Source organism: Garra rufa, chromosome 25, assembly GCF_049309525.1.
Source record: "Garra rufa chromosome 25, GarRuf1.0, whole genome shotgun sequence".
In the NCBI taxonomy this organism is placed as follows: Eukaryota; Metazoa; Chordata; class Actinopteri; order Cypriniformes; family Cyprinidae; genus Garra; species Garra rufa.
Window position 1 is genome coordinate 9998195 of NC_133385.1, and position 24103 is coordinate 10022297.

Consider the following 24103-nt stretch of genomic DNA (forward strand, 5'->3'; position numbering starts at 1 on the left):
TTTAGCACAGGCCACTTATCTTTCCATGCCTAAAATCAATGGCCATGCCTCTGATATCCATATAAGGGTTGGTGAACATATTTCTGAAGTTACACCTCCCATCCCCACAGCTAATATTCATGGCCACACCTCTGACGCCCATATAAGAGCTGGTCGACATATTTCAGCGCAGACTACTCCCCTCTTTTCATGCCTAAAATCAATGGCCATGCTTCTGGTGTCCATATAAGGGTTACATCCCCATCTCCACAGCTAATATTCATGGCCACGCCTCTGATGCCCATATAAGGGCTGGCAAACACATTTTAGTGCAGGCTACTCCTCTTTCTATGCCTAAAATCAATGACCATGCCTCTGATGTCCATATATGGGTTTGCAAACATGTTTCTGAGGTTATACCGCCTATCCCACAGCTAATATTCATGGTCATGCCTCTGATGCCCATGTAAGGGCTGGCAAAATTTTTTTAGCACAGGCCACCTTACATAAATGGTTATGCCTCTGATGCCCATATAAGGGTTTGTGAAGTCCAATTCTGTGCCGGCTGAGCTTACATCCGAAAAGTGAAAAAAATTTAACTGTAATCATAACAGTGTATGAAAACGATTACAGGTGCTCGCTGTTTTATCGCCTCTAGTGTTTATTTCTGTTGAAAACTAGTGATATGTACGCATTTCATATCTTGTGAAAAAGTTCCCACCGGTACATTTTTGTCATGAGATCAAGTAGCTAACATGCTTTTGAAGCCCATATAAGGGTTGGGTTAGCATGTTTCAGAGGTAAAATAAAAATTTGAAATGATGAACTAACTAAAATAAATGTTTAGGTAAAATGACAAAACCTGAAATAAAACTACATATTTTAAAAACAAAAACTAATAAAAGCTCATAATAAAATTACTAAAATTAAAATTAAAACTGAACATATAAAAAGTTAATTTAAAATATTAATATAATCATAGGTGAACATAAGTGGCGCGCAGGTGCGACCAAAATAAACATGGCATACTATAATTGTTTATAAATAATACTAAATTGTAGTGTATTTGTTGGCACTCACATCATCCCAGGTGAAGCTGACAAGTCCATCTTCTTCATCCAGATACTTAATTTCTCCATGCTGAGGTGCTTCCTCCATAATAAATTCGATGTTCATGGAACGGTAGAAGTGGTGTGTAATATTCAGAACCTCTTGGGTCAGTGCCACAGATCCACCCTCTCTCACGGTAAGGTTGACCACCTGGATGGGTATGATGCGTGGAACAATGACCACCTGCACCTCTAGATCTTCTACAGTGGTGAAGCCATTGCTGACATCCACAGTGAAGTGGTCCTGGCCCTGAAGGGAAGCAGAGACGTAAAAGATTCTGCCCTGGTTTATGTCCTCTTGTGTGAAAGACTGAATGTAGTCCAGCACGGGTGACGCCGTACTGTCCGAGTCGTTGATGAGTTTGACCACGTGACCCAGCCGTGGGAAGTCTTTGACGGAGTACACCATCTCTTTGGGCAGGATGTCTTTTTGCATCACCTAAGAGGATGACAAGAAGATCTTCAAATGAGTGCACTAAGAAAGTGGAAAAACTGCTTTCAAATGCTGCATATCCCTGCAGACATCCAAGTATCAGTATCTCTTTCATTGATGTATTTAAGAAAGGTTCACCTAAAAATGAAAAACCTCATTTACTCAAAGTTATGTCATTCCAAATCCAAACTGTTAAAGAATTAGTATTTGCATACATTTAAATATTATGGTTGATGTCAATAATGTTATTTCATCAACTTATTTTGACGTGCCTCTACTGTAACACTACAAAACATTTATTTCTTCTAAAAAAAACACAGTTTGCAACTAAATGCAAAGCAGATTTATGAGACCAGCATTTAGGGATTTCGAGAGCAGTGCTCTTGCGGTTCTGGAACCTTCCACAACCGTAATACAACAGCTGTTGAACACAAATTATCATTAAGCACTGTTGGAAGTCTTTGTAAACTGATATTAATATTTCTGCTATATGTGGGGTGTTTAATTCACTGGCTTTTTGCCTTTGGATAACAACTTAGGACTTGGAAAAAATGCCAATAGGATGAATAAAATTCATTAATATTTTAAAAAAATCTATTTAAGAAAGTTAGTTTTACCTCCAGGTGGCTTGAGTTAACAACAGAATGCTCTCCTTCATAGGCAAGGATCATCAGATTTGACACAACCCGTGGCTGTGACATGTAACCTTTCTTGAATATCTTGATCCTGAAAGTGCCCTCCGTGGACCAATCCTTAGCTTGCACAGTGAAGGCAAAGGAATCTTTTGAGCTTAGGCTCTGGTCACTGTGTTCGTAGGAGACCACACCCTTAGTCAGGTCCTCTTGTGTAAATGTGGAAGATTCAATTCCACTGACTATAATACTACCATCACTGGGAGGAGTAGTCACATCGTAAACGATCTCAGCTGCACTTCTGATGTCCAAGTTGGTCTCTGCACTTAGCAGACTGGTATTCAGGGTTTTGGTGCTACCATGGTCCATGACCACCATGGTATTGTTGGCTATACGTAGATAAGGGTCACCAGCTTGCACCTGAAGTACAGCTGTTGTCTTATGTAAGCCATCAGATACTTGAAGTTGGAATCGCTCACGATCTGCCCCATGGTGGATAAACAAAACCTTCCTGTCCCTCAGGTCGGCCTGAGTAAAGCGGTAGAGAGGTTGCGTTGGGTCCACTGCAGAGACAATGTTTCCTGAAAGAATTCCCACTCTCACGTAAACCAGCTGGGTGTCATTAAAGTCTGAGTCGTCATCTTTGAACAGAATGTCATCAGTGGTCAATAAACGTTGGCCATTTCTGACAACATTAAAAGGTTTGTGGATTACCCTTTGAGGTGCGTAGTCATTCCTGGATTGTATTGCAATGTTAAACACTCCCCTCAGTACCTCACGACCCTCATCTTGCCAACCATTGCCACCTCTTGAGTCAAATGCCAGAAAGGTAAACTGGTCATGACTTGTATCTGATCCATCATGTTTGTAGACCAACCTGTTCAAAGAGAGATCCTCATTGCTAAAGACGTGAATTGCACCATCGAACCTCTGCACACCTGGTGGAGAGTCTCTGATAAGATTACCATGTTTGGGATCTTGTACTATCCTGAACACAAAGTCTGTTGAGGTGGAGGTCTGAACCCAGAGATATTCTTTATTTATGATGTTCTCATTTCCTTCCAACACAACAAGTCTCTCGTTGATTAGGACAGGAGCATCAGAATCAGCCTTAATTTTGATTGGAAAGGTGTATACTTCAGAGTATTGATCCTCTGCGAATACTTTGAACTGAAACTGATCCTCAAAGTCAACCGCTCTGCGGACACGAGGGCTGTAACTGATTAAACCATTCAGAATGTCTTGTTGGGTGAAGGTATCGCCATCAGACAACTCCGTATCAAGCCGCATCAAGACTCCCTGAACTGGGCTTTTTGTAATCATGTACTGGGCTGACGCTGAATCAATGTTGCTTTCCTTGACAAAAGCTTGTAGTTGTTCAGGTTTAATGAGTTTTTGTTGGCCATCTTCAACTTCCAGAGGAACACTTTTAGGTATTCCTATAAGGGCAGGCATGATCTTAATGATAAATGAGTTGTCTGGAAGGATGACCTGTCCAAGCTGTGCATTGAAGTAAATCAATTCTTTTTCTGGGGCCTTGAGATCAGCTGTGAGGTTGGGAACGTATTTCAGTCGGTTCTGCTCCAGATCAGACTGATGAAATAGTGAGACTCTTTTTGGTACCCCATTGTCTGAGATCAACTGCAGTTCTCCAAACTGAAGTGGCCGAGTGACATTATATACAACGTCTCCAGTTGTTGGAGTTGCAGAAATGGCCAGATTTTGTATTCCAATAGTGGCGCTTTCATCCTGGGTGATCAGAAGGCCAGTATTTGTGACTAGAGTCATCTGTGGCTGGGTGATAAACAACTTAAATGTGCTTGAATGGCTAAGGAAATCTCCATCTGAGATCTGCAGGGTAAGATCGGTCACTTCTCCCCCCTTGTGCACGTAGAAAATATTTCCTTCTTTCAGTTGTCTACAGGTGAACTCTCTTAGACCAGATCCTGGCTGTTGAGCATTCTCCAGATATCCAGTAGCAGTAGGGGCAGACATGACTGTGACCTTCAATTCATCACAACGGTTGTCCGAGTCTGAGATTTTGATGAGGTTTGGGCTTAAACGTGTGCGCCCGTTAGCTGTGATTGAGATGCCACCTGCACTGAGCTGAGGGATGTCATTGAGGGGGATGATCTCCACCGGTAACACATACTTGTGTGCAGCACTCAAGCAGTCTGGGAGATTTGATCCATGTACAGTCACCTCTAGTTGGATTTGATCTGCATACTTTTCATTGCCATCATGAAGATACTTGATTTTCTTGTTGACAACATCTAGAAGGGTAAACTTCTTTACCCTTGTCTGTCTTAAGTTCATATCAATCAGTCCATACCAGGGATTGCTTAGCAGAGTAAAGATTATCTCAGATTCACGGACACCTGCAGCTTTTAGGTTAAATGTTGGGTTTAGGTTTATAACGTCGATGATGGCCTCTCCTTCCTCAGGAACCAGCAGAGGAGTGATGTCCAGGAGCCTGGAAATATTGCGGAATATCAGTGGCCATTCCTCTGTAGGGACACAGTGTCTTTCTTCAGTATTGGAATTAATGTATGTGATTCTTACTGGAGCTGTAGTTGTTAACTCTAGATCTTCATCATAAGTGGAGTAATCATCAATCACTTCTCCTTCACAATTTACATGAATATCCTTAGTTATCAGAGCATCCTGCAGGCTTCTACCCTTCTGATTCACCTTGATTTCTCCAAAACATCCAATGAAGGACTCAGTTGTGACCTCCTCCTCCACACGAGCCAAATAACCTTGAAACACTTCCTTCATCTTCCTTTGAATGCCTCCCAGGTACAGGTTCCCCACTAGATCCAGCTTTTCTATCCCATTAAGAGGGAGTGAAACCAGTTGACTGTCCACATTTATCTGGAACTCATTGGGGTCGATCTGAACTTTTACTCTGTGCCACTGATCGTCATCCACTTTCACTTCAACATTGTCTAGCACATACATTCCACTTCCCAGATCCATTACACCTTTCAGGAACCCTCCTGCCATTCCGATCGCAATGAAGTCTGCCTGTTGTCCTGGGTGGAAGAGCAACAGTGCATCCTCAATAGTCGTCTTCATCAGCATCTCCAGGCTACGGGAACCTGAGCTATGTCTGGTCCAGGTAGGGAACGAGATAAACGATTCTGGACTGATAAAGCTTGTGGTGTCTCCGTCCCCTGCCTCAAACTCACTGCTGCAGCTCTCCTTGGTGTCATAGCAGATTGTAGCTGCCGAAGCCAGAATATCAAAGTCGTGAGACTCAAACATAACATTGCTCATGCACCCCCGCAGAGAGGGAACAGCTGTGCTCAGGTACTCCACTTCCAGGTCCTTCACGCCTCCAAGAAACACCCCCTGGTCGATATTCAGGTCCTCATCTTCATTCTCCAGAGGGATGAAGGTTGTGTACAGGTTGTCCACAGCCATAGTAAGTTTGGAGTCTTTCAGAATGAGAGACACATGATGGTCCAGAAGGTTGCTGAGCTGGAGACCCACAGTGGAGGAGAGAACCTTTTCTCCAGATCCCATGTCAATCCTAGCCTGTAAAGATGCACGCAGAAACAAATGATTAAATCACAAAAGTGACAATTAAATAAGAAGTAAAGCATAATTTTTACATTTTCTAAAAGAAAAATGTTTGTGGTGCTGTTTTGAGTGGTTAGCAGGGTGTTTGATGCAGTTTCCAAGAGTGTTTTGTAGCGATATCATTTGTTTGTAGCAAAAAAAAAAATGCACACTAAAGGTTAATACAAGTTAGTATAAGGAGTTTGTTCAAGGTTTTGGGGTTTCCTTGCTCCAAAAGCACAACTAGTTAATCTTAATATCTTAATAAATGTAATTTTGCTTCTCAGGTACATTTCTCAGTTACAAGTACAAGGCAACTGCATTTCGTTGCCTTGTACTTGTACATGTGTAATGACAATAAAGTTGAATCTAATCTAATTATCTTTAGATATTTTTACTAGAAAACAAGACAAAGGTACTGGTTAAGAATATGATTTTTCACAATGCATTACATGCATTCGACTGTGAAATTCTGATAGACACATTGCTGTGTTTAAAATACCGTGTAGCCACTTAAACCGAAAATATTACAGATCTCATTTCAAATCTGCAGCCTCCAAAGTTAAAAAAAAAAAATCCTTACGAAATGAATATGTCGGTGGAAATGCGTTTTTAATGACAAAACCTGCCACCGATGAAATAGTCCTGGTACTGTTTCATATTGCAGCATAATGCAGGCAGTTTGAGCTTCTGTGTTTATCTATGCGGAGCGGGAGCCATTTTCTAGGGAGGCTGCAGATGAAGAAGAAATATCTCAGAACAAACCAGTAACTCATTCAAGCCGCGGAAGCTTTTTCCATGTGTTGAGCTGAAAAACTGTGACGATTCAGTCACAGTGGAGCTGGAAGTGAATGTGAGTCATCCCTCTCACCACAAACCAAACGGCTGCTTCTCAAAAACTCACAAGAGATTTTCCCAGTGTGTGGCTCATTCTGGGGCCCCAAAGTCTTGAAGGGCCATGAGAAAATAATAAATATTTGTCTAGCCAGTCTGGGTTTTAATTTACATTACAAAGTAGATGTTCTGAATCTGAAAAACCCTGTGCTTTCTGATTTTACCAAATGGGATGATCTCTGTCTTTAGTGTGCAAGTAGTAATTTATCCATAGCAGTTGAACACTTGAGGAGTGCTCACACTGACAATGAATTACAGCAACTAGAAGGTAACGTGGATTTGAACCCAAAATGTATTGTATTTCACCTGTAATCTGCCATTGAAGAGCTCCAGTGAGAGGTAATCTTTGTGTCCCGCCGCCAGTAGGAGCAGCCCGCTACGTCTGCTTGTTTTAAATTGGAGCGACACTTGAAAACTTGACAGGTCTTGAACGGCATCTATTCGACAGTAGCTGTCCCCGAAATAGGAAACTGCAAACACAGAGGGAGAAAGTTTTTTTTTTATTAGAAATATTTTAATGATGACGTGCACCATTAACGTGTGAATGTGGAAGTGGGAAGGCACACAGCAGATGGAAGTTTGAATTTAAAACTTTTCCAGCTGTCTTGTCAGCTGTTGTGTAGAAAAGACACTGTTCTGGAGAGTTCCAGCTTCAGCCCCATGAGAATGTTTATATAACTGCTTTTCTACAGGATTCCCAGAGCTTAGTCTAGTAGTGTTCGGCTGTATGCTAATGTAGCCACCTGCCTTGGACTGCAAATTAGATTTTTTTCCTTCATTGCTTTCACTCCTTTAGTAAATCATACACACATCACTCCTGGGCCTTATGTCAAGGAGATCCCCTTTCTATTGACGAGGTTTCCAGGGCCAAGTCAACAGCCACGGTAACATTAAACGGCTAGACTCATTGGGAAACCCCTTCATGGAATTCTGGGAAGGATCCAGAAATGGAACATTCTCACAGGAACCATGGTCAAATGTCTTGGTAGAGGGTCAGGAGTCAGTTTATGACTCATGTAATTGCCTTATCCAAGATCATCAACAGGATACTATTGTTACAACAAAAACACATATTTGGCAAATACTGATCAAATTTACCATGGTGAATTAAGGTTAAAAATATCACAATGGTTTATTCATATGAATTAAAGGAACAGACTAGTCTTAAAAAGATTTATTCAAGTATCAGAATTTACTCACCCCCATGTCATCCAAGATGTTCATGTTTTTCTTTCTTTAGTTGAAAAGGTTTGTAGGGGTTTGAGGAAAATATTTCCAGGATTTTTCTCCATATAGTGGACTCCAATGAGGATCAGTGGGTTGAAGTTCCAAATTGCAGTTTTAGTGCAGATTTAAATGACTCTACACGACCCCAGCCGAGGAATAAGGGTCTTATCTAGTAAATCGATTGGTCATTAATTAAAAAAAATTACATTTATATACTTTTTAACCACGAATGCTCTGCGATGCGCGTCTATGACGCATTACATAGTCATGTTGGAAAGGTCACTTGTGGTTAGTTCATCTGTGTAGGGTAGGGTGAAAAACTTCATCTCATGTTCTCCTTTAACTTCAAAATCATTTTTGTAAAGGGCATTTGACTTTCTTTGGATGTTCACTAAGTCAGTACTTCTGCCTACGTTATGTGTGACCTTTCCAACTTGATTACATTATGCGTGAAGTCATGCTAGTGCAAGGCGAGCATTTGTGCTTAAAAAGTATAGAAATTGTAACTTTTTTTTAGAAAATGACCAATCCTTTCGCTAGATAAGACCATTATTGATCATTTAGAGCCCTTTAAAGCTGTACTGAAACTGCAATTTGGACCTTCAACCTGCTGATCCCCTAGAATGTTTTCCTCAATAATCTTAATTTCTTTTCGTCTGAAGAAAGAAAGAACATCTTGTACGACATAGGGTTGAGTAAAAAATCAGGAAAGTTTAATTCTGAAGTGAACTAATCCTTTAACTTACTCATTTTGAATGTGAATCACTCTGTTTACCTAAATTATTTAAAAGATCACAATGGTTTATTCATTTGAATTAAAGGAACAGACTAGTCTGGAAGATGTATTCAAGTATAAGAATTTAACCCCATGTTATCCAAGATGTTCATGTTTTTCTTTCTTTAGTCGAAAAAGATTGTAGGGGTTTGAGGAAAACATACCAGGATTTTTCTCCATATAGTGGACTCCAATGAGGATCAGTGGGTTGAAGTTCCAAATTGCAGTTTTAGCGCAGATTTAAATAACTCTACACGATCCCAGCCGAGGAATAAGGGTCTTATCTAGTGAAACGATTGGTCATTAACTAAAAAAATTAAAATGTATGTACTTTTTAACCACGAATGCTCTGCGATGCGCGTCTACGACTTCGCGCATTACATAGTCATGTTGGAAAGGTCACTTGTGGTTAGTTCATCTGTGTAGGGTAGGGTGAAAAACTTCTCATGTTCTCCTTTAACTTCAAAATCATTGACATCATTGTTTTACCATTTTTGTAAAGGGCATTTGACTTTCTTTGGACGTTCACTAGGTCAGTACTTCCGCCTAAGTCATGCATGACCTTTCCAACTTGATTACATTATGCGTGAAGTCATGCTAGTGCAATAATAGTCTTAAAATGGCATTTGTGCTTAAGTATAGAAATTTTTACTTTTTTTAGAAAATGACCAATGCTTTCGCTAGATAAGACCATTATTTATCGTGTAGAGCTCTTTGAAGCAGTACTGAAACTGCAGTGTGGACCTTCAACCTGCTGATCCCCTAGAATGTTTTCCTCAATAACCTTAATTTCTTTTCGACTGAAGAAAGAAAGAACATCTTGTATGACATAGGGGTGAGTAAATAATCAGGAAAGTTTAATTTTGAAGTGAACTAATCCTTTAGTTACTCAATTTGAGTTGAATCACTCTTTTTACCTAAATTATTCAAAAGATTACCAGTAAACAGTGATTTCGATTTGTTCAGCACACAAAGCTAAAGCATGACTTCAGAAGACTTGGAATACAGTCATCTGGACTATTTCCATGGTTCTTTTCCATCTTTTCTGAAACTTGCAAGTTTGTACCCTTTGATTGTAATTGCATGGAAACACATCAGTACATTCTTCAGAATTTCTTGTTCCACATAAGAAAGCTTTGGTTTGGAATGACATGAGTGTGAGTAAATAATGACAGATTTTTGAGTAAACTACTTCTTTATCCTGTTAAATACACATAATAGAGTAGCATCTGAAATCATTCAGCAAAATTTACTATTATCAGCTAACCGCTAAGCCATAGCTCTTAAGTCAGTGGCATCCTGCCTAGTTGTGTTTCTGTTTGTTCCTCTGCATTCATGCAGAAAGGATATCAAATGTTTCTAGAGATATATAGCACTTAATAATCACCATAAATAAAGTGAACTGCAGTATTTTCACGTGCCAAAACATCTATTTTATAAACAAAGACCATCTTTAGAGTAATTGAAATGCTCATTTGCACTCTGAGTGAGCACCAGAGATCTTCACATATCAGCAAATAGGGTTCTCACAGATACCCCCTATATACATTCAGTCGATGCACACCAAAAAACAAACACAAAAATCTCGCCGAAAGAGCCAAACACAACAGGAGGCAGAGCAAAACACAGAGGCTCATATGATCTCTCATATAATAATCTATAATGCTGAAAAGGTTATAACATTTAGATCTGAGCCTGCAAAAGACTGTCCACACAGATCTGAGACCCTCCGATAGCATATAAAGCAGAAAGGACCCAGGAAAGTGAGATGAATTTTAATGAAGCTACATTTATCTCAAGCCCGTAACTCCGATTTGGTTTATATCAGTGCTCGATGACCTTCTGCAAGGGCCAGAGAGAGCATATATGGAATTAGCTGGGAATATTTCCCTCAGCTTTACGATCATCAGATCTGTTTTTGTTGGAAAATTCACAGCGCACACGGGAAGCAGAATGGGCAACTGGAGCCCAAGGACTCTGAGGTTCAATCCGCCGCCTGTGAGCACTGAGCATGCTCAGATCAGAAAAGACACAAGGGTCACAGTGAGCCCAGCCAGCACGTATGAATCTGGAACCCATTAAAACGCTTTGAGGGGATTCTAAATGGGACACATGTGTTGAAGACCCCCAACCATTCCAGGATTCAGCATGCACTGTACATTTAACCAGGACTCAGCTCAGCTCTCGTCTTTATAGGCCAGTCACGTCTCATTGCTTGCTGAAAACACAGGCGGCAGGCTTTTGTTTGTGAATGAGCATCGTTATTCTGTTGGTTGGTTGATTACGAAATGGCACATGTGTCTTTACACACCAGTTATTTTAAAGAGAGGAACACTGTTTGAAAAGAAAACCAAGAGTGGAAAAATCGAGAGTGATGGCAGTATGGAGAGAAACATGGAATCTATGTGTGCCAAAGTGGAATTACAAAATGTATTGGCATTGTCATTTGGAAAGCAAATTTGACCCTATTTACTTTATTATTGCACAATTCTTGGACATTTTTCTTTTTAATCATCAAAATCAATAACCTGATACACCTTTAAAATGTCTTTTCTCATATGACGAATGCCTCATTTCATTTGCTCGACCTTCAAACCACCTCCATTCTGCTACATAATGCCTATTTCGACAATCCAGTCAATTCTTATAAAGTCCAGCTCATTTAAAAGGGATAGTTCACACAAAAATGAAAAATTCTGTCATCACTCACCCTCATGTCGTTCCAAACCTGTAAGACTTTCGTTCATCTTCAGAACACAAATTAAGATATTTTTAATGAGATCCTAAAGCTTTCTGACCCTGCATTGACAGCAACGCAACTGACACGTTCAAGGCCCAGAAAGGTACTAAGGACATTGTTAAAATAGCCACATGTCGAAGACTTAGACAGAAGAAATAAAGTTTAAATTTTTGCTTTCTTTGCGCGCAAAAAGTATCCTCGTAGCTTCATAAAATTACGCTTGAACCACTGATGTCACATAGACTATTTTATCGATGTCCTTACTATCTTTCTGGGCCTTGAAAGTGGTTATTGCATTGCTATCTATGCAGGGTCAGAAAGCTCTCGGATTTCATCAAAAATATCTTGATTTGTGTTCTGAAGATAAACAAAGGTCTTACGAGTTTGGAACGAGATTAACGTAAGTAATCAATAACAGAATTTTCATTTTTGGGTGAACTATCACTATCACCCAATATCAAGTTTCACTCTGAAATTTGTCAGAATATTTAAGTAAAATATGTTTATGCATTTCAAATTGACCTCTAAGTACATACTTTATCGGTGATGGTAAAGTACATAATTTGGAGTATGTAGTAAGTTAGAATCATAACAGATTTGATTTTGAACAGTAACTTAAACCTTTATAGACAAACCTATTTTGAGCTATGAGATTATTAAGCAAAGGTATATGTTTTTGTTGAAGCATCAAGTCGCATTATGTTGACTTATTTTGTACGTCTGCAAGACATCTGTTAAAGATCTCTTGATCTGGAAAACATCTGCCATGTAAAACAACTGAAAAATGTCTTTAAGATGGCAGTTTTACATACATTCTAAATCATAAACATCTTAAAGACATCTAATAGACATCTATTTGACATCTGATAGGAAATGTCCTATAGACATTTTGCAGATGAGCAAACACTAAAAAAATACGTCTTCCAGAATGTAAAAGCCGACGTCTCTGTGATGTACATGTGCTATCAGAGATGTTTAGTCTTCCATTGCTCTAAAACTACTATGCATAAATGTGACCATGGACCACAAAACCAGTCTTAAGACGGCCAGATGGCCGCGAGCGGAAACCCAAACAGTGTAAGTGAGTTGTTCAAAAACTTTCTTTTTAGTAAACTCTGTGTACACAAACAATGTTCTCAATGCTCGAGTTCATGTGTACAGACCCAGGAGATACTTCGAGCAAAGTTTCATGGTGTGTCGAGCCTTCTTAGTGTTGTAAAAATATCGATTTTGATGCGCTCAAATTTATGCCCTTAGTATTCCGATTCACCGGTCATTGACCACAAAACGAAATCACGGTCAATCTCAAAAACGGCTTGTTTGTTGTAATTATGCTTTTAGATATGTTTGTCTTGTTTACAGTAAAAAAAAAAAAAAACAGCCCAGGTTGCATTTTGGCAATAGTTATCCTTTAAGTAGCACGGGTATATTTGTATGGTATGGATTTTTCTTTTATGACAAAAACTGTTAGGATATTAAGTAAAGATCATGAAGTTATTTTGTCAATTTCCCTGATAGCACACATACATCACGGAGACGTCTATTTGACGTCTGCATTTACATCTGGAAGACGTATTTTTTAGAGTGTTTGCTCATCTGCAATACGTCTATTGGACGTTTCCTATCAGATGTCATGAAATAGACGTCTTTAAGATGTTTATGATTTAGAATTTATATAAAACTGACATCTGGAAGACACCTGTCAGACGTTTGTACACAGCAGATGCTTGCCAGATCAATAGATCTTTAACAGACATCTTGCAGACGTACGTGTGCTATCTGGGTTCTTACCATAATATATTAAAACTTAATATTTGATTAGTAATATGCATCGCTAAGAACTTCATTTGGACAACTAAAGGCGATTTTCTCAATAATTCTTTTGCACCCTCAGATTCTAGAACTAACAAATGGGAAAAATACTTATGTAACCAAGAGTTGGGGTGAAAAAGCATGCACAATTGCATATGCACACAAAATAATATAATCTCGCATACTATTTAGGACAGAAAATGGATTTGATTGCAGTCCTGTTCTTCGATGTGACTTTCTAAGTCACACTGGCCTAATCATATGATGCTGCAATTGCTCTCGCATCCTTCGCCCTGGGAAACTGTGTGCTTGTGCATGTGTATGTCCCTGGACGTCTGCCAGGGCAGATGGCGCTGTCGTGAGGGCCACTCCAGTCTGTATTTTTAGTGCTCAAAGGGAACTGAGTGGGTCTCTGTCTCCTCATCCTGTGAATGAATCAGACGCACCCTAGTTCCTCAAAACCCTGTCAGATATCCGGCACATTCAAGCGGAAGCAGAAACAACTCAAACCAGTGGAAGCAACCTGCTGTTTAATCTGCCAAACAAAAGATGTGGAGATCATAGGCGGAGAAGCCAGACTAAGAGAATCCATAATGAAGCATGTTTTTTATCACAGCTATATTCTGTCTAGACCGAACCTTTCTCAAGGTGACCTTAACTCACTTGCTCATTTGGCTCACGAATGATTTGTTGTCCACGGCTGCAGTCATGGGGAATAAACGGATCTCTCCGCATATGAGCTCTGTGCCAGTAAAACGGGCCTGGACTCGATCCAGTCTCGACACCATACACCTGCTCTTATTATATGACTGTCTGAACTTTCACCTGAGCCTTCGTCCACAAATTACATCTACACCACTACAATAAAAAAGAAAATGTGAGTCACTGAACCATGGTACCAACAGTTCTGTTTGCACACAAATGATGAGTCTAAAATATCAATTTTTTAAGAGCACATCTGAAAACATAGCAAACATCTTTTCACGTGGGTTCTCCATGGAAACAACGAGTGACCATTACGTTTCCTAAAACAAACCGCTGAGCTGCCTGTAAGATTAAACATAGTAAATAGCGGTTCTGCTGATGATTTGTTCCTCTAGTTATGTAGTGGCTGTGTGTGTGTGTAAGAGAGAGAGAGCGAGAGAGAAAGAGGCATGGTTATAATTACATCAATCTTAAAGCTATGTTTTACCAGAGTCTCTCTATATAGACTCTGAGCTATTCGTGGGCATCGCTGTTGCTATGGCAGATCAAAAACAGCCTCTGCGTTGATCAAAGTCTGTCAAGATATTTCAAGAAAATCATATTTTACAAGAAAATAAGGATGATGACACATCAGTAAACACGTAGGCCTCTTTTTCCTCTCAAAGTGCTATATATGAAAAATAACGGTGGAAATGGAAAGAACAATGCTTTATAACTTTCTCTTAGAAATACACCCTTTTAAATATAGAAAAACAAAGGAACATCTACTTCCTCTTGTTTTCAAACGAGCTAATAATGCTAGCAGCACATCAAAACATGCGTGATGATGCATCTTCATGTGCCATATTTGAATATATCCACCTTATTTTTCCTGTAAGAGGAACATTTTTATGGATATGGCTTCTGGTCTCATTCATGTCCAGATATTTTTAGCTGTACAAAACAGCTATTGCTACTTGATATTGCAAATTGGTGTGTTGCCATATTATTTGTATGTACTGTCTTAATTATGAACACACTGGTTTGTAGTGCAGACAGATTTACTGTTTACTGCACATTGTTATTCTTCTCATTATTTTCTTATAGCTGCAAATGAACCGGAAGTCTCGCCCTTACTTTTGCGCTGAAGAAGAAGGTGGATAGTAATGAGATTTGAGAGCTTTGGCAAGGTAAGTTTTTCTGCAAATAACAACTTAAAATCGGGTTTATCATCACATTAAGTTGTCACATGACTTACAGTACACAAGGAATTGTCTTATGAACTATTTTTAGGATATTTATACGTTCGACATGCCACTCTCTATTCACTAACATTGAATGGAAACCCAGTCAGGACACTGAATGCAAAATAATTCTGTCAAAGATCAACGAGATTGTGAGTAAATGATGATAGACTTCGAAAATATGAATTTAACAACGCAGTTCAGACCAAACGCGTGCTTATTTACGTTTATACAACAGGTGCTGTATTAGAGAAGCTTCCTGTATTGATCTGAAATAAGTTTTCAAGTAGGTTTATTTCTTACCTGACAGATAGATAGGATAGGATTCTGAGTTAATATAGTTTGTAATACAGCCTCAGTACAATAAACAAGAATTTATTCGTTGTATGTCTCCTAGAAATACAATAGTGTTTACTTCCTGAATGAATCAGTGTTTCGAACGAATCGGTTCAGTTAGAGATTCAAATGACTCAAAAGACAATCACTTGTCGCCACCCAGTGGATCAGTCTGCTAAAAAGTTCCTATAGGCGACTTTTAATTCTATATTAATTATAATTAATCTTCACCACTAACAAAAACATTCAAGCATTACTTTAAGTGTTTTTTGCCATATGACTTAAGTAGCACAGGTATATTTGTAGCAACACCCAAAAATACATTGTATGGGTCAAAATGACCGATTTTTCTTTTATGCCAAAAAACTTTTAATTAAGTAAAGATCATGTTCCATGAAGATATTTGAGACCCTGGACCACAAAACCAGTCTTAAGTAGCACGTTATATTTGTAGCAATAGCCAACAATACATTGCATGGGTCAAAATGATACATTTCTCTTTTATGCCAAAAATCATTAGGATATTAAGTAAAGATCATGTTCCATGAAGATATTACCGTAAATATATAAAAACATAATTTTTGATTAGTAATATGCATTACTAAGAACTTCTTTTGGACAACTTTAAAGGCGATTTTCTAGTATTTAGATTTTTTTGCAGATTCCAGATTTTTTCAAACCAAACCATTACCCTTATGACTGGTTTTGTGGTTCAGGGACACATATTGTAAATTCCCTACCGTAAATATATCAAAACCTAATATTTAGATTTTTTACCACCCTCAGATTCCAGATTTTTAAATAGTTGTATCTAGGGCCAAATATTTCCCTATCCTAACAAACCATACATCAATGGAAAACTTATTTATTCAGCTCTCAGATGAAAAAAAGAAAGACTGACCCTTATGAGTGGTTTCGTAATTCAGGGTCACTATTTAGTGTATGATGTTATGTCTATATACTACATCAAACTTATATCAAAAGATGAATACAAAATTTTTTCCCAGGATTTGGCCCCTTTTAATCTTAGTATTCTGGGAGTATTTTTTCTTACAGAGGACCTGAAGGTTTAAAAGTGCTGTTAGGACGATAGCAGAGTTTCCAAGAGCTGAACTGAAGAGAGCTGGTGTTTCTCAGGGGTAACGGCAGACAAAATCTGTTTTATAGAACCCTGAGCACATTTAACTGAACTCAAATGTACTGCTGACCCAAAGAGCTTCGGCTCTATTCCCTTTTCTCACATTTCACTCAGCTAGCTATCTCCTCTTCTCTCATACACACGCTCACTGCACCGTTTCCACAGCACACTGCCGACACTGATATTAATTAAACCATCTCAACCTTTAAACACAAACAGCGTGCACACATTCTCGCACACTCGAGCGAGCCAGAACTGCATGAGCAAGCACCACCCTGTGCTTGTACAAGAAGTGTAAATTGCAGATGTGCCTAAAATACACTGAACACAAACAGAGAAGAAGGAGAAAAGTGATTATAGGAGGCTGTGAAGAGTCTGTCTTTGCTGGGTGTAAGAGGTAAAACACAGAGAAACATTTTTATACATTAAAGAACAAATACTAAAAGGAGTCATTTCATGCAAGAACAAGAATGACCTTGTTCTTGTAAAATAAATGATTTTAAAGAGATAAAGAAATGCTCTAACGTTTGCAGTGGATCTTTAAAGAGTTAAATAACAGAGCAGCTCATTAACATAGTCTTGACTACCCAAATTTACATATCAAATCCTTTTAGCATCTTGATGTTTTACTTAGTCATAAGTGCTTAATCAAATTAAAAATGGTTTAAATCATTCTAACGGTAAGTGAGAAGGAGAAAAGTTGTCTAAACTAAATAACAGGCATAATGTAATAAGTTAATAATCGTTTTTTGAATAATCAGTGATTTGAACGAATCAGTTGAGTGAGTGATTCAATAGCTTACATGTACACTCAGTTTTCGCTTTTTTAATGATCAGTGATTTGAACGAATCGGTTGAGTGAGTGATTCAATGGTTTACACGAACAATCAGTTCTTTTCGTTTTTGAATGATCATTGATTTGAACAAATCGGTTGAGTGAGTGATTCAATAGTTAGGGTTAGGATTAGTACAGTCAGTTTTTTAGTTTTTGAATGATCATTGATTTAAACAAATCGGTTGAGTGAGCGATTCAATGGTTCACACATACAGTCAGTTGTTTCGTTTTGGATTGATCATTGATTTGAACAAATCGGTTGAGTGAGTGATTCAATGGTTTACGCATACAGTCGTCAGTTGTTTTGTTTTGGAATGATCATTGATTTGAACAAATCGGATGAGTGAGTGATTCAATAGTTAGGGTTAGGGTTAGTACAGTCAGTTGCTTCGTTTTGGAATGATCATTGATTTGAACAAATCAGTTGAGTGAGTGATTTAATAGTTTACATGTACAGTAATTTTTTTCGTTTTTGAATGATCAGTGATTTGAACAAATCATTTGAGTGAGTGATTCGATGGTTCATGGATACAGTGAGTTGTTTTGTTTGTGAATGATCAGTGATTTGAACAAATCATTTGAGTAAGTGATTCAATTTTTCACGCAAACAGTCAGTTATTTCGTTTTGGAATGATCAGTGATTTGAACAAATCATTTTAAGTAAGTGATTAAAATTTTCACGCAAACAGTCAGTTATTTATTTTTTGAATGATCAGTGATTTGAATGAATCGGTTGAGTGAGTGATTCAATGATTCACGCATACAGTCAGTTGTTTCGTTCTTTAATGATGGTGATTTGAACGAATTGGTTGAGTGAGTGATTCAATGGTTAACGCATACAGTCAGTTTAGTTTTTGAATGACAGTGATTTGAACCAATCGGTTGAGTGAATGATTTAATGGTTCACGTATACAATCATTTATTTTGTTTTTGAATGTGAGTAATTTGATGATTTACACATACAATCAGTTGTTTCGTTTTTGAATGATCAGTGATTTGAACAAATCGGTTCAGTGAGTGATTCAATGATTCACACGTACAGTCAGTTTTCATTTTTGAATGATCAGTGATTTGAATGAATCGACTGAGTGAGTGATTCAATGATTCACATGTACAGTCAGTTGTTTCATTTTTGAATGATCAGTGATTTGAATGAATCGGTTGAGTGAGTAATTTAATGGTTCAAGGGTACAGTCAGTTGTTTCGTTTTTGAATGATCAATGATTTGAATGAATCAGTTGAGTGAGTGATTCAATGGTTCACACATACAGTCAGTTGTTTAGTTTTTGAATGATCATTGATTTGAATGAATCGTTTGAGAGAGTGATTCAATGATTCACACATACAGTCAGTTGTTTCATTGTGGAATGATCAGTGATTTGAACGAATTGGTTGAGTGATTTAAAGATTCACCCATAAAGTCATTTGACACTGAGTGATGCTGAAAATTCTGCTTTGCATTTTAAAATAATTCAAAACTGTTATGTGAAACTATAATAATATATCACAAAATTACTGTTTTTCTGTACTTTTGATCAAATAAATGCAGCCTTTATGAGTATAAGAGACATCTTTCGTAAAAAAAAAATTAATTCTTCCAAACTTTTGGCCAGCCATGCACTTTTCTTATTACATGCACTGATGAATCATGCATAATAAGACATATAAAGAACAGTCTTAAAATGCATTTGTATGCTGGAAACTCTATTTGTTTGGCCTTAAAGCTCCTAGGTCTGGATTGTGTTGCTGAACAGGAAGTGGGGGTTGGTAAAAGGTAAGCGGGGTACATAAGCATCTGGAGAGAAAAACTCACAACTCTGTTCCACTTTTTTTCTTCTCTCTCTCCACTCAGCGACTAAAACGACCCAGAAAATGTGTCCTAATGTGCAGACGTCATAAACGACTGTTATTGCTCTCCACAGGAGCTGAGGCCCATGTTTGGTTTGCAGTAGCTCATGTCTAGAGAACGAGAGAACGTGCTGAATTATTTTCCCCAGCGTACACGTAGCACTTTCAGACACTCCCAGCAGAATGCTTAGAAGCTGACGCTAGATTCACCGCGGCAGTGCGAGAAACTGCCCCGTTGGCATGATGTCACTCACCTGCATGCTAAAGGGAGACATTGTGAGGGGTTGAACCCAGAATTAAGATGCTGAATCCCGCCTCTTATAAACATCAGATTGGGATTTCACCTATTTTAAGTGTCTGAGCTCACTGGCGTTGCTCACTAAGATCTCACAGTCTGTAAATGGAGTTATTCAACACACATGAACTCTTTTTACTCGGATGCTTCTTTCTGACCTTAAAACATGACCTCTGACTCCTGGCCTGCCGCAGTATCGAAACACTGTCCCATGGGAGCAAACAGACCAAGAAAAACCCCACAAACTTCCTTCAACTCAAGGTCTGAAGTTTTCAGACTACTGAATGATATTGTTTTTCTTTCTCCAAGTGGCCTTGCATGAAACAAATCGTTTCGGAGATTAAGTATTATTTGATGCAACCTTTATTTCTCTTTTAGAATGACATGCACCATTTATTTGTGCACAAGACCTGAAATATAGTGAATAGTAAATAGTGCCAATTTCGATTTCATGATGCCTTTAAAGGAGCTGTGCTCAAACACAGATGTGTTACATAATGATTGTGTAAACATTGTGTCTAGTCGTGAGGGATCACATCGAACAACGCAAGCCTTGTGCTGTTAGCATGAGGTCAATTCCTGATTTCTATCAGCTCAGCGTTGCATGAAACACTTCATTGAGCTACCGAACTCACACATAAATTACCTCTTTAATGTCGATGTGGAGTGATTTTAACTCTGACAATTGAGCCTTTATGTTTGTAAATGCACATATGTATGTGTGCATGAATTCCTCTGGGCTGTAAGAATAAGTGCTGGTGTGTTTGATCAGCAAGGCCAATCTGACATCCAAAATAAACACACACATTTGTTTTTTGGTAATAGTGGGGACTTTCCATGTTTTATACTAAAAATATATCATAAGTGGCTGGCTCTTTTTTTCGCTTTGGGAGTCTATGACTGCCCAAAGAACCGCTTGCAGGAAAGTTATACAATTTGGTACACAGATAGAGGACAGTCTCAATATTAACCATAGCAAATTTGGAGTCTCTAACTCAAACTCTGTAGCGCCACCAACAGGCCAAATTTGCACTCATATTTCTGCTAATAACTTTTGAACCGTGAGGTCTAGAAGCAAATTTTTTTCCCTCTGATTTCTTGGCTCATACCGAGTCAAATGAACAACAAAATTGTAAATTCTACGGGTCAAGATTTTTGCAATTTTTAATAGTTCTGTAAACCTACTTTGGCTTGTCTGATTTTCATCAAAATTGGCTCAGATCATCTTCAGACCATGCTGGAAAAAAGTTGTGGAATTCAAGTTGAGTTGTCAAACAGTTCTTGAATAACTCGCAAATAAATTGAAAAGCACACAAAAATGGATGTGAGGCTATATCTTTGCAGTGGTTTACCAAATTGAGACCAAACTTGGTGTGTGTTATTATAACCATGACCTGAGGCAACCTGCACAGTTTTGGCACATTGCAATCTAGTGGTCAGGAGATATGAAAAATATCAGTTTTTGCTAATAACTTCTGAATATTTTGGCTAAAAATCACCAAACTGGTCTCTTTAGATTTGGTGCAGCATGTTGAACCATACCCAATTTTCCCATGTAAGCCATTTTAGGCATCGGCCATTTTGAATTTTGTCGTAAAATGCTATATACACATTGATGTGTCTTTGCGAAACCCTGTATGTGTCTTCAGCACCATGCCCTGATGGTACTCAAAAAGTTTCTAATAAACAACTTTTGATTTAAATTGGCTTATTGTAAATAAACTGGTCTCAATATATTCCTTGGGTAATGCTGAGAACATAGATAGTCTGCCAAAATTCCTGTCCGCCTTTTTAATTAATGTTGAAAAACACTTTTTCAAACTCCTCCTAGACCACTTGTCAGATTTTCACCAAATTTGACTCAGATCATCTTCAGAATATGCTGGCAAAAAGTTATGGATTTCGTGTCTATATACAAAATGGTTATCAAATGCATACCAAAATTGTAATTTCTATGGGTCAAGATTTTTTTTGCAATTTATAATAGTTCTATAAACCTACTTTTTTGAACTCATCCTTGACTGTTTGTCTGATTTTCACCAAAATTGGCTCAGATCATCTTCAGACGAAGCTGACAAAAAGTTATTGAATTCAAGTTGATTAGTCAAACTGTTTTTGAATAATGCACAAACCAGTTGAATGAAGAGCAAGCAAAAATAGATGTGAGGTTATCTCTGCAACTGTTTAGCTTATCGTGTTAACTTGTGTGTTATAATAATCATGACCTGAGGCAACCAGCACAGTTTTGGCACTTTGCAACCTAGTGGTCAGGAGATATAAAAAAGGCTATTTTTGCTTGTAACTTCTTTTCCCATGTCAGCCATTTTAGGCATCGACCATTTTGAATTTTGTCGCAAAATGCTATATTTTATGCATTGATGTATCTTTACGACATATCTTTATGAAACTCAGTATGTGTCATGGGCACCATGCCTTGATGGTACTCAAAAAGTTTCTAATAACTTTTTATTAAATTGTCTTATCGTAATGAAACTCAATATATTCCTTGGATAATGCCAAGAACATAGATACCAATTTTGAAAATCTACTTTTTCGAACTCCTCCTAGACCGTTTATCTGATTTTTACCAAATTTTACACAGATCATCTTCAGACCATGCTGGCAAAAAGTTATGGTTATCATTTAATGCATCAATGAATTGATACTGGAATGATGGCAGACTACATCTGAGGCTGTATCTCTGCAAAGCTTTAACATATTAGTCAACTAGTTAGTTGTTAGTTAATTAGACAATTAGTGGTTTTGACCAGCCATTTTGACTAAAATCATTTTTAAATGGGTTAAATTACTCATTGTTGCAGTTGGTATGATCCTTGCTAGCTAGCTTGCTTCTGTAGTGCTTGGCCTATTAATTGCTGCTTGCAGCTATATTTATTATTATTATTAGGGGCCAAGCACCAAAGGTGCTTAGATACCTATTGTATCCATTGATTTTCTTCTTCTGCTCTGGGAGTCTATGGCAGCCCAAAGAACCGCTTGCGGGAAAGTTATGAAATTTGGCGCACAGATATAGTACAGTCTCAATATTAACCATAGCAAATTTGGAGTCTCTAACTCAAACTCCCTAGCGCCACGAGCAGGCCAAATTTGCACTAATTTCTGCTAATAACTTTTTTTCTCTGATTCCTTGGCAATTTTGAAAAATCTTGTCTTTCGAACTCCTCCTAGACAGTTTGTCCAATTTTCATTGAACCACTGATGTCACATGGACTATTTAAACAATGTCCTTACTAACTTTCTGGGGCTGAACATGGTACTTGCATGTCTATTTAAGGTCAGAAAACTCGGATTTCATCAAAAACATCTTCATTTGTGTTCTGAAGATAAACGAAGGGTTTGGAATGACATAAGGGTGAGTAATGAATGACAGAATTTGCATTTTTGGGTGGACTAACCTTTTAAGGTATGATTCATGTTCATAGCACAAATGGTGCAGGACTTATGGTAGTAATTTAACTACAAAATATGAGTATTAGAAACAGTGAATCTTGCTTTAGCAAACTGCACCAATAAAACCTTTTTCCAGGAGTTCATATTCCCAGAGACACTGTCAGTGATTCGGTGTGTGTGTGACTTTGTAGGAAAACCACTGGGGTTTAATTATAATCAGAGACTGTTTCTAATCCGCAAGGTTTACGTGTCTGATTTAAATGCAGTTGAAATGAGATAGTTCTGCTAGTTTGGGGCTCGCCGAGTATCAGACTCTCACTGATGGCGGGGGTAATGGTTTAAACATGTGGATCGGTTGGAGAGGAGGTGTGTGTGTATGTGTGTTTATACAAGTCTGTTGAATGTCAGCGTCTCCTCAAGGTGCCCTTTAAACACCCCTAGTTCTTTCTTTAGCTGAAAAACACACTCTTTCATCATACAACACAGTCAACATATGCTGTCCTCTGAGATCTGCTGTGTGAGTGAATGATCTAGAAGACAGACGCACATAAAGTTCTCATACGGCATAAAACAGAAGCATACATCTATAACACGCTGTAAAAGTCAGAGGAGACAGGAGTCTGTTTTTATGAACAGGCATTTCTGAATGCAGAAGGATTTTCAGACTGTCTCACGATCACCTTATCGACAAGTCCCCAGACAGATAAAGAAGAGTATTTGTCGGGAGATGGTGAACATGAGGAGAGTCAGAAATAAGCAAAAGGCAAATAGCAAAAGACGTAAATGTGTGTAAATAATGCTGCCATCTGGGATGTTTTTATAGAATCTGAATTGTATGGAAGCTCCTTTTCTGCCATGGAATATAAAAATTTAAAAAGGTAATTGTGACTTTATATCTCACAATTCAGACTTTTTCTAATAATTCTGAGATATAAGCTCAGCTCACCCAAATTGTGAGATATAAACTTGTAATTGAGAGAAAAAAGAATTGTTAGATAAAAAGTTAAAAAATTACCATAAAAACTGATTTGTGAGATGTAAATTTAGAATTCTGTGAGGAAAAAATCTAAATGGTGAGCCTTAAGGATTTTATAGATAGTTGAACTAGAATTTAGACAAGAATACTCATTAGGAAAAGGATTCTTTT

The 24103-nt window shown here is 38.1% G+C and overlaps 1 protein-coding gene across 1 annotated transcript in view; it reads right to left on the minus strand.

The window, feature by feature from the left end:
* Nucleotides 1–24103, minus strand: part of cspg4 (chondroitin sulfate proteoglycan 4) — a 71950-nt gene that overhangs the window by 25502 nt on the left and 22345 nt on the right. Inside the window, exons 2-4 of the mRNA XM_073832042.1 lie at nt 6918–7081; nt 2139–5693; nt 1060–1527 (exon numbers count right to left, since the gene is read on the minus strand). Coding sequence (XP_073688143.1) covers nt 1060–1527; nt 2139–5693; nt 6918–7081 — 4187 coding nt within the window. The remainder of the gene's footprint in view (nt 1–1059; nt 1528–2138; nt 5694–6917; nt 7082–24103) is intronic.